This window comes from Sminthopsis crassicaudata, chromosome 2, assembly GCF_048593235.1.
Source record: "Sminthopsis crassicaudata isolate SCR6 chromosome 2, ASM4859323v1, whole genome shotgun sequence".
Taxonomy (NCBI): Eukaryota; Metazoa; Chordata; class Mammalia; order Dasyuromorphia; family Dasyuridae; genus Sminthopsis; species Sminthopsis crassicaudata.
In genome coordinates this window covers 216,744,398-216,762,601 of record NC_133618.1, presented here as the reverse complement: position 1 = coordinate 216,762,601, position 18,204 = coordinate 216,744,398, and the positions used below count along the sequence as shown (strand labels likewise).

Genomic DNA, 18,204 nt, shown 5'->3' with positions numbered 1-18,204 from the left:
CAGAGCTCACTAGGGAGGATGCTTTCCAAAGGGAAATATAGCTGCAAGGACTGAAGATCACTCTTTTTTTCTCTCCCTCTCCTCCTGCCCTATTGCTTTAACTGGATGCACAGAAACCCCTAAAATACTTTAGAACAGAAGGCCAAAGGTCTGAGCTGGTTACACATAAATTGAGATGGATGGCAAGACTAGCAGAACAGGAATGTGGGGATGCTTCAGGTGATTTCATCTTTTCTCTAAAAATTTTCTAGGACTCTTCAGATTTTCCTGAAGGGTTTTGTAATTCTTCTTTAACCCATCACATTCAATCAGGTATTAGACCTATTAGGATATATGTCCTATATATTTCACTAGATTGTTAGCTTCTCTGAGGGCAAGTACTATGTGTTTGTTTGTTTGTTTGTTTTTTCCATCTGTATCCCCAGTATGTAACACAGAACATTGCACATAGTAGGCACTTGATAATTATTGGTTAAAATGGACCCTTCCCAATGGTAATAAACAAAGTCCTTGCGATACTCTACCCACCCCAATATTGTGCTCTCTGTCCTCTCACAAGAAGCTCACTATTTAATGAATGAACCCTTAGAACTTCATTTAATACACTACAGTGTATGAATGTCATGAATTGTTACTGCACATATAAATTGAAGTATTAGGAGAAACACAGAAGACTTACATGAACTAATGTAGAAAGAAGCAGAATGAAGAAAACAATAAATCTAATGAATACAACAGTGTAGATATTAAGAACAACAAAATTACATGCTGTGTGGTTAGAATGATCAAGCCTGACTTCACAGAACTGAGAAAATGTACCTCTTTCCCCTCTTTGCAAGATGGGGGAATTAGGTATAAAACAATAAATAGGTGTGTGTGTATGTGTATACATATGCTTACACAAATTTATATACAATTTATACACAAATATACATACATATACAAATATTCACTTGTATACATGTGTGTATACTCATACAAACACTATTCCATGACTAGTTCTCCCATTCTGCAAAGAGGGGAAGGGGATATATTTTCTCAATTCTGTGAGACAGCCTTGATCATTCTAACTACACAAGATGCAGTTTTGTTTTTCTTGTTGTGGTCATCAGCTATATTATTTTCCTGGTTCTGCATTTTTTCCTGTGTCAGTTCATGTAAGACTTTTATACTTCTTCTAATACTTCGTTCCTTACATGAAGTAATCCTCCATTACATTCATACATAAAACCATACATATTATATATGTGTCTATTTATATATGTGTATATCTATATAATGTATAATAATCATATCAGATATGATAGTGAATTTATTTTTTCTCCCTTTTTAAATCCTGGTTACAAATAACAGCTTGTATAGAGAAGAAAAGGATATATTTAGATATTAATTTAATATATTAACAAAATATAACAATAAAAATATGATTTTTAAGGAACGGGGGGAAAGCTATAATAGAGAGGCCCCTAGTCATCCTCAAAGTGAAAATGTTTAAAAGATAGGCTAAAAGATTTTCATATTTTCCCTTTCCCCCATTTTCAAAGAGGCTCACTCGACAGGGACATTTCCAGCACCTTTTGGCCTACAAAGCTACCAGGACTAATCTGCACTATCTGAGAGGACAAAAGGCAATGTTCAGCCAGAGCTGGTGAATCACCCTTGAGCTAGAATCTATGTAACAGAACAAACCCTACTTTGCTAACTCCCCAGGGGCACTCTTGAGAGGAAAAGTACAGGGCTCCAGCCCTGGCCTTGACATGGTTTTGCTCCTAGCAAAGCTCTGAAGCAAAGAGAGCCTTGTGGGGCACATCCTTACCAGCCACCAGGCTCCTTGGAGACATTATGGATGAGGGCCCCCCGACAGAAGCTGAGCTCATCCCCACGCTTGGCTTTGTAGTCATATAAAGCTTTCACGGTTCTCTGAGGCTTTTAATGAAAAGAAAAAGAAATCAGTGAGATGGGGGAGGAGAGGCAGGGCGAGACGAGGGGAATGGGCAGAGTCTGGTTAGGTCCCAATCGATAAGTCCAGCTTCTCGAGCCATTTGGCTTCCTTCTCATTAAGACTAAGAAGGCTTTGCTTCAAGGCTGGGGAGTGACAGCTATTGGCACGAGCATGGGCCAATGCTGCTTAAGTACTTCCTTCCATAGATGTGGAGCTGCTGGGACTCAGAACATTCATCCAAACACACACAGAAGCAGATTTAGCAGCTGTCATCATCCCTTTTCCCAGAACATCCATAAAGGGAAAGACAGCACAGAAATGGTCAAATCAGCTCTATGTCTCTGCAGGCAATGGACTTGGGAAATTCTCAAGGAAGCTCTATTTTCTGAAAATAGCACAGTTCCTTCATTTAATCTATGCCTTTTAAATTATTTTAGTCAAGTTAGTTAGCCAAGTTAGTTTCTGGGCCCATATGACATGGACACCATTCTACAATCCATCCCTTCCTCAGAGACTGGGAGGGAAAGACAAGGAAAAACAAGATTCTCCCATGATACAGTGTGAGTTCCTACTGCAAACTCCCTTAGCTGGTGTGGGGGATGGCCAGGACATAGAAAAGACAAGTAGGATACTCAAAAATTAATTCATTACTATGACCCCAACTCCCATAGACTTCCTCTAAGAGATTTTTTTTCAGTTCTCATTCTCCAGGAGTGAGGGCCAAGTATAAACCTTATAATTCAGAAGTAGATTTGAGAGTGTTTGTTGCTACATGCTCTCAGCACCTTGGTGAAAACTAAGCCCATGTTAGCAAGCTCTGAGATGAAAGGTACTATATAATTGCAAAATATGCTACTAATTGATACTGGTTTGAAACAACTCAGCATAATTAAATCTGAATTTCCAAAACTGGGGAAGAAGAAAAGGAGAGGTAACCACTCTGCTTAAAAAAAACAAGTCTTCATTTCTTAACAAATGATTCAGAATCACAAAATTTCTAAATGAGAAGAGACTTAGAGACCAGTTAGTCCAAACTCTCTCCCCAAAAAGATACCCTTCTTAAACACATTCAGCAAGTGGTTATTCAACCTTTGTTTGAAGACCTTCATGGGAACCTGTTACTCCTCTCAAGGCAACCCATTTCACTGCTTTTAGAAAGGTTTTTCCTAACATTAAACTTAAACTTGCTCCTTTGTCACTCCTACCCATTTCTCCTAGTCCTATACTCTGAATAAACAATTATAATCTTAAAAAAAAAAGAAATTCCAAGAGTGTATTAAATATGTCACTCAATTTAACCTCAGTTTTTAAAAATTCATTTCTTATACTTCCACATAATATCACTGCATTTTAAAAAAATTTCAATCTCAGAATTTTGACAATGCCACTTAATGAACACAGATCATGTGCTAGGTGCCAATGAGAAAAAAAAAAAAAAACAATAAAAATTCCTGTCAACTTCGTCATGTGAGATATGGTGCCAGAGGCAGAATGGCCAAGGAAAAGACTGTAGCCCACAGCTATTAAGGTATGAACCCAGATGGTAAAATGGACATGGAAACAAGAATTAACATTCTCATTGGGGAACAGAAGATCAGAAAACAAAAGAATCTAATGAAAATCTTAAGCCAATACAACTAGTACATCCAAATTACAAAGACTTAACTATAAATCATTTTATCTAAAACTTCTCAAACTTTGGGATTTCAGCAAGCCAAAGCTACACTGGGATTGTATGTGATAGACAGTTTGACATCTCATTTTTGGAAAAACTTAGATTTCATTTCTCTCATGTTTATTTTTCTCCATAAACATTTTAAATAAGGAACACTTTTATTTTTAAATTACAGAAAAGTAAACACTGTACCGTTGAAGGGTTAATTTCACTGGGATCCACATACATCCTGACATCATAAAGTGAATTTATGTCTCTTTCCTAGAAAAGAAGAAATCAAGAAAATATTTTAAAATGGAAAGATACACTATGCTCTTCTGATATCCGTTGCATATATTGTAATAGCAATTACCATCTGGTCGCTTCTTCTCTCTTGGGAGAATACAGAAGGGATATATAGAATCTGGAGAGAGAGTTAATGATCCACAAAAGGTAGTCATGGGTAGAGATAAGAGGGGAACCACAGATGTTCCTGGATCCAATAGACCATGTGAAAATTTTGCAGTTTTTTATGGAAAACAATAAAGCCCAGAAAAAGGTTAAGTATAGAATTCAGTGATGATCATCAACTTAACTAAAGAGGCCCACAGATATACATGGAGGGAGGGAGGGAGGGAGGGAGGGAAGGAGAGGGAGAGGGAGAAGGACAGGGAGAGGGAGAAGGAGAGGGAGAGGGAGAAGGAGAGGAGGGGAAACAGAGGCAGACAGAACTTCAAATATGTAAGACATTTATATCTCTATGAAGCAGTGTAATAGAAATCCTAAATGGGATCATGAAGAGTGAAACTGAACATGACTGAAACAATTGAACAACAATATAGAGTTTATATTTCTAAAATGCTTTGTAAAGTGCTTGGCACATAGCAAATGCTATTTAAATGTTAGCTACCATTACCATTACTAATTGACACTTATATAATATTTTAACATCATGCTTTAAGGTTTACAAAGAATTTTAGAAATACCATCTCATTGTTTGATTTTCATAATAACCCTGGAAGATAGTTGTTTTTATGATCTCTATTTTATAAATGAGGAAACTGAGGCAGAGAGAGATTAAGTGACTTGCCTAAAGGCACACAGCTAGTAAGCTTTTGAGATTGTATTTGAACTTTTGGTCTTCTTTATTCCAAGCTGTCCTGTTATCCATTGTTTCACCTCAGGTGATAAGGTTAATACTATTTATCTCACAGAGTGATGTGCACATTTCCTAAATGAGGAACTCATTTCACAAACCTTTTTTTTTGTTTTTAACCATCCTTGTATGGATTGGGATCTGGGTTTTAAGCTGAGTTCAGAGCTACAAGAATTAGGAGGTCCTGACATTATTAGAGAAGAAGCTCATACAGGAAAGATGTGCACAGAACACTCTACCTACCATTTTGAGAGGAGAGAGAAAGTAAGAAATATCAGGAGGAAATGTGAAAACAATTCATTCACACGTCACAGGAGAGAAGAAAAAGGTTCTGAAGGGCAGAGGATGGAGTTGCACAAGTAGAGGGAGACACAGTAAAGAATAAGGAGTAATAAATTTTAAAAGAAACATGCATTTGCAGTTAGATCTAGATTGCATCAAGTATAAGGAGTTAGGGGAGAAAGAAGGGTTCATAGAAAAGATGGTGAAGAAAAGAAGGGGAGGGAACCAGGAAAGGGACCATATGAGTAGCTTCCCTCAGCCAATAGATACATAATTTTCCAGTAGTTATATGATCCTAGCTCATGGGTTTAAGGATGCCTCTTTCTAGACTTGACTAACACAACTAACGTTTAGATTAATGTTGAAAAAAGACTTCATTTGCCTCCCTTTCTCAAGCACAGGGGCAGGCCAGGCAAGGGCATAGGGAATAATAGCATTCTTTTCTCCAAAGGCTCACCTTCTTCATTTACTGAAGTTTATGCAATTTTATGTGGATCAATGGCATCAAATTCAAATAGAAATAGATCTTGATAAGTTGCATGTTGATTCAGAAAACCAAAAATTTACTCTATACAAGTCTTATTATATTTTTATTTATTTTGTAAAATATTTTCCTGTTATATTTTCATCTGGTTCTGGTCTCACTTGGCAGGGTTATGAGTTTGATACCTCTGCTCTAAATAGTCTCTAAGATCCCTTCCAGCTCTAAGTCTGTGATGTGTGCAAAGGCAGTAGGCAGATGGCAACCCAAAACAATTTGATAGTAACCTTCATGCCAGGTTCAAGACCTGGCAATCATAGGCTTTTGGCTCCAAGACTTAAAAGACTTACAGAACAGACTTCTCACTCAGAGTGAGTCTATCAGATTTGGTTAGATGACAACATTTTTCTTGTACTAAATCCCAGAAAGGAGAATCACTCACAGTGTTGTAACGTTCCAGCAGCTCTGGAGTCACAGGGTAGCGCAATCTCATTTTCCTGTAGAGTGCATGCTTTTCATAGTAGTTGACCAATTCTACTAAACTTTCAAAGTAAGCAGACGTCCCCAGCACAAAGTGGTGTCCATCTTTGTTAATCCGGCAGTGTTTCACTTTTCCCTTGGCTCTGCAGAGACAGGATTTCACATGGAAGCAAGCATAGATATAATTTCCATAATAATTCCCCAAAACATCCTCCATTCCTTCTACCATATTTTAAGACTTGGAGTGGTTCATCAGAGATTCTAGGGCAAAACATGGGGCAAGAGGAATTAACATGAAGAAACCAGGCCTCAGAAAAAAAAGGAAATGCATTCCTGGGCCTTTCTCAGAATGGTTCTGTAAGAAGTAAAATGGGCCATGAAAAAGAGTGCTGGATTTGTAGCTGAATGATCTAAGTTTAAATCAGGAGTGCCACTTAAGCTGTATGACACTAGGCAAGTCCTTTAAGCTTTTCTATGGACCTCAGTTTTCTCATCTGTAAAATAAAGTAGGGTGACTAAATGATCTTCAAGGTCCCTTTTAAATCTAATATCTGTGATTCATCAGAATAGTGAGTTAACTCCAAAGAAATCTAATCAAAATTATCAATTTCTTTTTAAAAAAGAAAAGAAAGAAAAATAGTATCACTATAAATATTCTTGATTCACATGAAAAAAGGAGTTATAATAAAGCAAAAAATAAATGTTAAAGGATGGTGTAAATATTATTAACTCCTTTTACAGATGAGAGGACTAAGGAAATTTTAAAAACTTGTCCCTAGTTCCACAGCTAACATAAGTCAACTAGATCATCTTCTAACTTCAGGGCTTTCTTCATTACATCATACTATGTCTCTGGAGACATCAAGCCTCAGAATTTCATCAAGTTAATAGGCATTAAAATTATACATGATTTTTCTTGAAGTGAGATATCACACTACCAACATAACTTCTCCCAAACTTCATTTCTCCCAGTTCCTTTACCCAACATCAACAGGAGAAAAAAAGTTAACAAAAATCTGTCTTCTGAGGGGAAATTAACCTCAAAAATAGAAACAATGATTACAAGGTTACTAGGTTTTTCATACAAGAGGGTCCAGTTCACCATGTTAAAAATTAAGAAACATTACTGAATAGCTTTTCAGAGCAACAGGGAGAAAAGAAGGATAGAACCATCCTGAAATGTCTGGTTTCCTTCCTGTTCCTCCCCCCCCCCCCCCCATTCTCCAAGGGTCAAAACTTCTGTCAGCTGAGTTACCATTAGACTAATTAGTTCACCTCTATCAGTCCAAATTACTTTGTCTATAAAATAAAAGAAACGATGACACTTGTCCTACTTTTATCAAAAAGCAAAAAGTCACTGTATCTAATGAGAGATAATGGACATGAAAGTGTTTTCTAACTATAAATTGTGTCTAACCAATCCTTCTAGCAAGAAGGAAGACAGTGAGTTGGATTTCTTCTGGGAAATCATATAGTGATTTCAATAATCCCAAGCAGATCTCTAATGAAAAAAACTCTTTTTGATTCCAGTGTACTCTTATATAGTTACAAATCATGGGATCAAAACAACCTCTGGAGAATCAGAATCATGTGTAACCCAAAGGGGGTAAGCAAAATGCAGCACATTCTGATGTGCTACAAAAAGGATATCAACCAAGAGAATATATGAGTATTGAAGAAAATGGGCCATTCATATAAATGAAAACAAAGGAAAATCAGAAGTACAAACTGAATGTTGCATTGTTGTTTATGACATTCTAAAAAGACCTAGAGGAAGGGCTCCAGTACATTGGATAGATCATCCTTGGTACTTTTGTGGGAAAACATGGACTGCAAATGAATGAAAAGGAGTGGATGGGCTATGATGTATTCAATTGGAGAGAAGACCATATTTCTAAGATCATGTGGTAAAAAAAAAAAAAAAATGGTATTTATTACTCAGGAATCACTTTGTAACACCTCTTCTTTCCAAGCCTCCAGAGAACTCAAAAGGATCTAACCAAAGACCCTATATCCCAACAGTTCCTAAAAGGCAACAACAGTGAGCTCAGCTCCTCTATATCATGGGGGATGGGAGAGTCCTGAATAATAAGGAATTACAACAAAGACCATACACTGAAGTTCCCCATTTCTAGAGAATCAAAATACAATAAAGTACTCTGAGACATGCCAATGATTTTTCTCTTTCTTTGAGAATTAAAGAGGCACAGTAGTTACATATCAGGCTTTGGGGTTACCATTACCATTAACTGTGTGATCTCACTTTCGATTGTGCTATGAATCATTGAACTGTCAGATAATAAGCTTCTAAATAACAAAGATGCAATTGTATATTATCAAACTATGTAATCATCTCTCTTCTAATCTTCTCTATCTCCATATCTATCTAACTTTAATCTTCTAATCTCTCTCTAATCTTCTCTCCCAGTGAGAAGCTCCCAGTAGACAGCAAAGAAAAACAGGGAAAACCCAAACCTTTGGGCTATTGGGTTGATCCATGTAATGTAAAATGTGAAGGGAGAGCAAGGGAGTCAGTTGAAATTACTCTGAGGAAGAACAGTGTACATTTTGAAGACTTCTGTTACAAAAATGGCTTGTCTTGAATGTTTATTTTTGTGTTTATTCATGTTCTATGTTCCCCTAAGTAAAATTTTATAACTAATAACTATGTCATAAGCAGCTTGAGATTTTAGGCTCATAGTACACTATACCAAAGGGTTTGTCAGTGAGGAACAAAATACTTCCTGAATCTTTCCTTATTTTCTGAAGAGTGCCTGTGTCAGAAGTTGAGGGATTCTGGCTGTCAGAGGCCAGAGAACCTTAAAATTTATTCTTTCTTCAACATAAGTTAGAACATACCAATGGGAAAGAAAGATTCTCTGATCTAAAAGAATTATGGGGAGAATCACCTACAAAGTTTGGTGGTTTTTCGTGGGAAAGACTTCATAAAAACTCTTTCTTTTCATCAAGAGTCCAAGAAAGCCAAGGGGGATCCACTGAAGATATAAGTCATATTTAATGACAGCCAGAAGACTCTAGGACTTTTGCTCACTTAACCTCCCAATGAGTTGTTCCCTATATATAAGTTTGTCTGTAGACTTACCTGAAAGTAATGGCGTATGCATCTCCCCCTTCTCTTTTCCTAATCAGGAAGGCTCCATCTCGGGGAATTCTCATCAACATGTCTTCAGCTTCTCCTCTGCTCAGGCTATCATAGTACCAACTACAGCATGGCATTAGGGGCGGGTGGAGGAGAAAGATAGACGAGAGATTCTAAAGCTTGTCAACTTGCCAGTCAGCCAGAGTAACTGGTGTTTCCTAAATTATAGTCTCAGAAATTACCATATAAATTATGTATTAGATTTCCCCATCTTCCCTCACATGACAGCAGTTTAGGGAAAAGAATACAGCAACATATCAAATTCTTGGGTAAAACATCAGCATGGCTTGTCTGCTTAAAGCAACACGGAATAAATCAGCTTATCGTTACAAAACAATACAGTCCAGAACTGCCATGCTGGTTATCACAGAATGGCACATTAGCTGCGGCTTCTGTCCTGAAAAACATGAGTCAAAGGATACAGCCAGACATGATTGTTTTCATGCATGTGTATGTATGTGTGTGTTCATGTATGTGTATGTTCGTGTGTATGTATGTGTATTTAAAAAAGAAAAGCAAAAAAAAGGCAAAAAAAATACACAAGGGAATGCATGAATAATTTTTAAAACAAGAAGGATCATCTAACATGAACTGCTTAATAGCTTCAGTTTTAGAAGAATGACTCTTTCTTTGAGATTAATTTTTCTCCATTCTCAACTTCAGAAAGGACCCATCTTTGGTTCAATGTACAAATAAAAACTAACACAAGGACTTTGAGTTTTTTCATTTTTAGAAAGAAGAGCAAGGAACTCTTGTTAACAGGAAATGTTTCCTTGTAATAATTAACCTCTGGAAAACAAACCCCATGTTGTTTTGTCTGACAGAGAAAAAAGTAAAGCATTTGGAAACCATTAGATAGATGCTAAGAGAGCATTAGGCTCCTCTGTGTGAATTTAAAGGAGAAATAAAGGCTCTTGGAGAGCCTGGGATGACCCAGTATTGAGCCTTCTGGGTCCCACTGACATTTGTCTTACTCTCTGAGTCAGAGAATTTTATGTATTTCTTTCTACACCCTATATCTGTTTATAAATGGGATGAGATGTCTGCATGCAAACATTTCTGGGCCTCCGCCACCTAAAGAGGCTATAACTAAGCCCAACATGGAAAGCCCACAGAGCACACATGCTTCTGAGCATACAGGCAGAGCACATAGCCAGACATACGCTTTTGATTCATGAGGATTGGGATTGGGCACTGGGTCTGTCAGACGAAGTTCAAATTCAGCACATCTTAGGTGGGCTTCTCGGTAGTGTTGAATCAAGTCATAGATGCTGTTGAACATGAGGTTGTCAGTCAAATAATACTTCATGGCCCCTCCCTCAGGAGTCGACCGTATTCGACAGTGCTGGACTCTGCCTGATCTCCTGAAAAGGGAAGGGATATATTTGTCAGACCACATCACTTTCAAGGCTGCCTTTCCATCTAAAAAGGAAAACTTATTTTTGAAAAAAAAAATAAATTTAGGTATGGTACTTAATAGGTAAAAGAACAAAGCTCTGAGCACTTCCCAGATGCAGACCACAGGATGTGTATGTACATTTCTGCTTATATGCATGTATCAGTGTGCTTTCTTACTCCTCCAATTGAAATTACATTTTGTCCCTCTGCAACTCTGTTTTTACACACACACACACACACACATGTATAAATATCTATTTGTACATGTTGATTCCCCTGAGAGAATGACTTACCAAGTACATAAGTGCTTTAATAACTGAGTGAATAATTTCATCACCATGAAAGAATTCCTAGTGTGGGAACTCTTTCCATCAAAGTTTTCCAACTTATCTATGGCAGTATATTAAGTAAGAAGTTAGCTAAGACACAGTGGCAAAATGACTTGCTCAAGGTCACAAAGCTAGCAAGATGGAATTTGCACCCAGATCTTCCTTACTTCAAAGCACTGATCTACTATGCCCTGCTGTTTCCTATTTATATATGTATGTATGCAAATATATGTACACATCTACAGCTATTGTTGTTCAGTTACTTCAGTCATGTCCAAGTCTTTGTGACCTCATTTAGGATTTTCTTGGCAAAAATACTGTAGTAGTTGGCTGTTTCCTGCTCTGGATCATATTTACAGATGAGGAAACTGAGGCAAATAGGGTCAAGCAACTTACCCAGAGTTGCAGAGCTAGCAGATATCTGAGGCCATATTTAAACTCAGATCTTCCTGACTACAGACTCTGCTGTATCCAGTATGTCACCTAGCAGCCCCTATATATACACTTACATAGAACATACATATATATGTATATGTACACATATAGATAGGCACAAATACTCAGTGTTCTGAACCTGGGACCCATGGATTTTTCAAAAAATTCTGATAACTACATTTCAATGTAATTTGTTTTTATGTATTTTGTTTTATGCATTCAATAATAGTATCCTGAGAACAGATTCATCAGCTTCACCAAATTGTCAATAACATTAAGAAAGTTAACCATCCTGATTATATATGTATGTGTATGTAGATATATATGTATGTATGTATGTAGATATATATCTAGATATATGTAGTATATGTATGTATGTATGCATCTAGCTATGCAAATATAACTGCATTGGCAACTCTCCTAAATTATAAGTTGCAGAGCAAGTGCTAACTTGCTTTGGGAGATTATTTTTTTCTCTGAGAATTCCCTAAACCAATGAAATTATAGATTCAATCCTAAAATGAATGAATGAATAAGAAAAAAATAATATATGAAAGCATGAACAAGAAATCTTTCTTTATAGCAGTATTCATATTAGTTGAGATAAGACCATACAACAGTAAAAACTATGGACCTACTGTTGTTGTCTAAGAGGATCTGACTCTCCTCTCTGATATCATGGTCTTCTTCTAGACAAAGGATAAACAACTTCTATGAGGAGCTGCCTGAGGAAGCCTGATACACCTGTGTTAACTGTCCTAGTGTTTCCTCGTACTTCTCATTTTATCTGTTGTTGTTTGTTCTTCATTCTCGAAGAGGACTAATGGCATCAGGAGGAGGATTTCTTGATTTGCAAAGGAATTGCATTTAAGTAAGTCAGAGATGTGCAAAGTCATCAAACTCACTCTCTCCTCCAGAGTCAGCTAAGTGACAAAATAGAACAACTAGTGATAGCCTGGTTATTTTATCTACCAAACAAAATGAAATAATCTTGCCTTTGAGGACCAGGCCTTATTTATTTTCCAGATTCAAAACCAATATCCAAGGACATCCAGACTTCCACCTGATTAGATACTAAGTTTTCTGAGCAGGCTTTCTCCCTTCTCAATGTCAGATTTACTTTATCTATGGACATGTCACATCCTCCAAGAAATCGTAACAATAGAAACTTTTTAAATTCTTGTCTTTTGTAGTTCCAGCATCTACTCCAGCACCACATGTATAGTAGGCCTTTAATAAATGTTTGCTGAAATGAACTGAATAATTCTGCAAAATTCAGAGATCTTATGATCTTTTTTGATCTTATGATCAAAGAAAATTTGACTTATGTACAAAAGCAAAATTCCACTTTTCATTTCCATAGCTTTAGTCAGGGGAATATAGTAAAAACCTCACTTTTAGATGCAGTTTGCTCATTCCTCAAGACTGCAACTGAGGAGGACTGCCAGAAATAAAGGCAGGACTGCGTTGATTTTGTTATTCTGACTACTGGCTAAGATTCTGGTAGAAAATGTAGTGATGACAGACAAGGAAAGTGATTTCAAAAACTTTATTTGGCAGTGCTGACTCAATGGACTATTGAAACAGGGAGCTAAAAAAAATGTAGTGGTTTTATTTTTATTTAAGTGTACCTGTGATTTCATTAATGCATGAAATTTCCAGTGAAGAAACCTCTTTAAACCTGCAACTGCTCTACTACTTAAACAAGAAAGTTGCCCAGATACTAAAAAATAAAGTGATTTGCCCAGTCACAAAGACAATATGTATCAGGGATGGACTTGAAATCAAGTGCTCATTGACTCTGAAGCCAGCTCTTTACTCACTATACATGCTGCCTTATGGGATAATTATGGCCCTGCAGTTATTCAAATTCCCAAAGAAAATAAATTCAACTATATCTTAAATTCCTGGAAAGCAGAAAGCACCTCTTATTTCATCTCTCTACCCCCAGCAGACCCTAGCCTAAACTTGACATTGCACAGAGAAAAGGTTTAAAGAATATCGGCTAAATGAATAAAGAGAATGAAATTACCAGAAGGACAATGTGTAGTCATTGGGGAAAGTCTCACTTTCACGGACTAAGAAGGTTCCATCCTTTCCCCCGGTTTCAGCACAATATTCTTGCAGTAATTTCTCAGCACTCGTCCTCTTCTCCATTCTTTTATGAAACCACTTCTCACCAAAATGCAGGTCAGTCTGTGCTACATCCTAGTTACAAAGGGAGGTCAAGTTACAGTAGCTGCCAGGTCAGAGAACTTTTTAGGAAATTCCAACAGGGGGACATGACAGTCACCTCCACAGTCTTACCTTGGAAAGGTGCTATGCTTGGACCCTTTGTTGTCTGTTAAATGCCTATTTAGTCTGTCTATCACCTAATGGCTGAGACCCAGCTGCCTTCCTAAGGCCCCATGTGGTTGATGCAGCCTGGACACAAATATGCTTGTTTTTGCTCTCTCTGTGCTGTCTGGCTCTAGGAATAGAGCCTGACAGCCAAACAAACCGACCTTTCCCCCAGAGCTATTGCTACCTGCATCTCTTGACTCAATGTACCATTTTTAATTAAAGTCAAAGTAAATCAATAAATACAAGCTGTGCTCACTCTAACAGGCCCCAGGGCTGAATCCTGACTGGACACATAGTTGAAGTTCTGCCTGAATGAACAGGACCTTTGGGATCTCCCGTAGTACATAGTCAAGTCCCTTGTTATGGGGTTGGAAACTCATGAAACATAATCCTGGGGCATAAATAGTGGCTTAGTTATCACAATCGCCTGGGCTGGAAAGAGTGGGGACTACAATAGTAAGTATAAGCAGAATGCTTTATTTAATTCACCATGAGGACACCCCCACCTAGTGACAATAATGGGAAGTCCAGCAAAGCAGGAGAAAGGCTATTCAAGCCTTAAGTGTAAAAATAAGAATCTGGTTTTGCTTGAAAAGCTTGTGAAATAAGAAAGAAAGACAAGAGCAATGACATTGTCCAAAATGCTGCTGGGACTCTTTGGTGACCCCCCTGTCCACCATTTGTGATACTGAGCTCCTCAGTGTTGACACTCAGAAGTCTATCTTCACTGCCCTCAAGGAACACAAAAATAATAACAGTAATAATAATAATAATAATAACCAATATATGTTAGTTGTTATATAGTTATTATATAGTGTTTACTATATGCCAGGCACTCTGTTAAGTGCTTTCTCTCATTTAATCTTACCCCAGGAGGTAAGTGCCATTATTATCCCCATTTTGCAGATAAGGAAACTGAGGCAAAAAGGTTAAGTGACTTGCCCAAGGTCACACAATTAATGAGTTCCTGAGGCTGAATTTGAATTCAGGTCCTGAGCTCTATCCACTGTGGCACCAAACTACCCAGACAGAATAAAGAGGGAGCAGGAAAAGAAGTAGAAAAAAGGACCTCCTTCCTTAATCAAGTTTATAGGAAAATCTGCCCTTTTCCATACCTTTGCTGAGTCTTCCTCCATATTCTGCTCTATAACATCACTGAAGGACAACTTCTCATCAGCTATGGCACAATAGTGGCGATACCACTTCTACAACACAAGACCCATATTAGTTAGCCTTCTTAAGTGAGTAACCCAAGTCAGTATGACAACAGGAGCTGGAAGATTCTTCCATGGACATTGCTCATGCAAAAATGTCTTCCATAATTTTTTTCCTAAAAATTCTGAAGATGAAAGCATTCTCATTTCCCCATGCTTATCATCTCCTCCTTGCTATTCTTTCTATAACATGGGCATAATCCTCTTATCCAGATGCTTCCAGCACCCAGACTGAATGCCCTTGCCCTGCATTTTGTGACTACATAACTTTCAGACCTCTGCTCTTCCTTCAGGTTTCTAACAGCCATAAAGGAAATAATGAAATAATGCAGTTATGGAAAAGAAAGAGAAGCTTTTTTTTTTTTTTTTTTCATTTCTTCTTGTTCTAAAGCCCTCCTGCTTGGACCTGCCAATAACATTTTCAGTACCATGGGGAGCAACATTCAGACTTGTATGACATAAGCCATACCTGATCAATGGTATCCCATACGTTCTTTTAGTCTGAAAGCCCTCCTGCTTGTGCCTGCCAATAACATTTTCAGCACCATGGGGAGCGGCATTCAGACTTGCACGACTGGGTCTTACCTGATCAATGGTGTCCCACATGTAAAGTTCCCCTTGCTGTTTTTTTTCCTCTTTTCTGTCTTCAATGTTGATGTCCACATCTCCTCTGGGACCCAGCTTCTTGTGCTAAAATGAAATACACTGAAGGTTTCTCCCTTGGAACTTCTCTTCACTATCAGTCAGTAAATAAAGAATTATTATCAAGATGCCAACTGCAAAGACTCTTTTGGATTCTAAGAAGGATGCAAAAAGAACAAAGGACTTCTACTGCCCAAGGGGAGCAAATAAAATGCTTGAGAAGACCACCAAACTTATCCCTTTCCCACACCATAAGAATACATACATGGAGGGTAGCTAGGTATAACAGTGGAGAGCACCGGCCCTGAAGTCAGGAGGGCCTGAGTTCAAATTTGACCTCAGACACTTAACACTTCCTAGCTGTGTGACCCTGGGCAAGTCACTTAACCCCAATTGCCTCAACAAAAAAAAAAAAAACAAAAAAAAAAAAAAAAAAGAAAAAGAAAAAAGAAAGAAAAAAAAAAGAATACATACATGGAGCAACATAAAAACAAAAACAAAGGAAAATATTGACATATATTGAACATAGTACTCTAGATGTAAACAGACAGGATGGGCAGGATACAGCAGAACCATTAGCTCTCCAGCCTAAGACATTGTACTGCTTTTAATGCATCTTAGGATTACATTACCTTTTTTTGGCTGAGACACACTATTACCTGACATTACCTGGCAATCCACTGAAACACTGAGGTCATTTTCAGATGAACTTATATCTATCAATCTTGGACCACTTGCACTGAATTTTTTTGAATATGAACATTTGCATTTATCTAGATTAAATTTCATTTTACTACCATAGTGCTCTTCCCAGTTGGATTCTGGGAGGAACAGTATCATCTTATGGCCTACTGGTCATAAGGGAATTAGTGATGCAATGGAAAGAGTGCTAGACCTCTGGAATCAGAAAGACCTGAATCTAAACCTTGCCTAAGACATTCACTAACTGTATGATTTTGATCAAGTCAGCTTTTGATCAAGTAATATGTCAGCCTTAGTTTCCTCATCTACAAAAGAGGAATAATAATAACACCTACCTCACAAAATCATTGTGAGTATCAAATGAAATAAAATATGTAAAGCACTTTGCAAACATTAAAAGATTATATAAATTCTATTATTATTCAGAATATTAACTATCTTTCCCAGTTTTGTTTCCTCTACAAATAGAATCAGCATGGCTTCCAAGACTTCATCTGACTCACTGACAAAAATTATAAACTACTCAGAGTTAAGAATACACCTCTAACTAATGTCCCTCCTTCCAAGCAGACATTGATGTATTAATGGCAACTCTGCATCCAATCGACTAACTAGGTCCAAATCCATTGTCTCCCTATCTCTAGATAGATTTTGTCTTAAATGTTGCTGAAGTCTAGATAAACTAGAGCTATAGCATAATCCTTATTTACCAGTTTATCAAAAAAACTGCTTTAAAAAAAGGAAGGTCAGTTTAGCATGAGTTGTTCTTGATTATGCTGGTTCTTAATGATCAAAGTTTTCTTTTATAAATGTTTACAAATCAGGTCTTTTTTTTTTTGTTTGTTTTTAACAAATGTATCATATTGGTTTTGGAGAGGAAGAAAAAACATTTTTTGCTCCTCACTATCACTTCCACATTCTCTCCTTGTTTTTTACTCAGTAACTTCTCCTCTTTGAAGTCTACCCAATTAAAATCAGTATACTCACCCTCAAAGTACCTATTCTCTCCCTATTTTAAAAGTCTTTAGCACTTGGTTCATCATCTTCTTCTCTTTCCCGATTCCTGTCCTTATACTAGGGGATGTTGATATCCATGTAGATGTTCCCTCAAACTCCCTTCTCCCCCATTTTCCCAACACCTTTAAGTCCCATAGCCCACTCCTTCACTATTCCTGAGTTCAAATCTGATCTCAACTACTTACTAACTGTGTGATCTTGGACAAGTCACTTGACTGTCCTTGGATGGCTCATGGAATAGAATGCTAGGATTGGAAGCAAGAGGATATTAGTTCAATTTCAGTCTCAGATACTTACTAACTGGATCATCCTGAGCAAGTCACTTATTACCTCTTTTTTCCTTAATCCACTGGAGAAGAAAGTATGAAACTACTCCAGAATCTTAGCCAAGAAAACCCCATGGACAGTTTAGTCTATGAGGGAATGAAAAAATCAGACTAAAGAGTACAAAACAGATAGATAGATATAGATATCCACAAATACATAGTTATAAATATCTAGATATGCATAGGTATTTATTTAGGCTTATATGTATGTATATATATATATGTATATATAATAGACAGACATCTATATATTTAGATATACATGGAAACTTCCTATTTATGTTGCATATATTTTAATATATTTATTATACCTACCCAATATATCATAAGCTCATTGCAAATAGGGTTTTTTTTTTGTTTTGTTTTGTTTTTTATTCTTTGTACTTATATCCTCAGTGCCTGGCATAAAGTTGGTATTTAATAAATGCTGACTGATTTATTCTATAAATCGTTTTCCTTGTTTTACTTACTTCAATCCACATCGATTAAAAAAATTATTTCTCAATATCATTTTACTATAGCCATATACTATAATTTGCTTAGCCATTCCCCAGTTTATGGATACCTCCTTAGTTTCCAGTTCTTTGCTGCTATAAATATTTTTGTATAAAAGAGTTTTTTTTTCTTCTTTCATTGAAATCTT

General features: G+C 37.0%; 1 protein-coding gene across 1 annotated transcript in view; it reads right to left on the bottom strand.

The window, feature by feature from the left end:
* Positions 1 to 18,204, bottom strand: part of PLCG2 (phospholipase C gamma 2) — a 152,701-nt gene that overhangs the window by 30,778 nt on the left and 103,719 nt on the right. Inside the window, exons 15-22 of the mRNA XM_074288225.1 lie at positions 15,460 to 15,564; positions 14,776 to 14,865; positions 13,350 to 13,525; positions 10,319 to 10,519; positions 9,099 to 9,218; positions 5,958 to 6,138; positions 3,810 to 3,878; positions 1,817 to 1,926 (exon numbers count right to left, since the gene is read on the bottom strand). Coding sequence (XP_074144326.1) covers positions 1,817 to 1,926; positions 3,810 to 3,878; positions 5,958 to 6,138; positions 9,099 to 9,218; positions 10,319 to 10,519; positions 13,350 to 13,525; positions 14,776 to 14,865; positions 15,460 to 15,564 — 1,052 coding nt within the window. The remainder of the gene's footprint in view (positions 1 to 1,816; positions 1,927 to 3,809; positions 3,879 to 5,957; positions 6,139 to 9,098; positions 9,219 to 10,318; positions 10,520 to 13,349; positions 13,526 to 14,775; positions 14,866 to 15,459; positions 15,565 to 18,204) is intronic.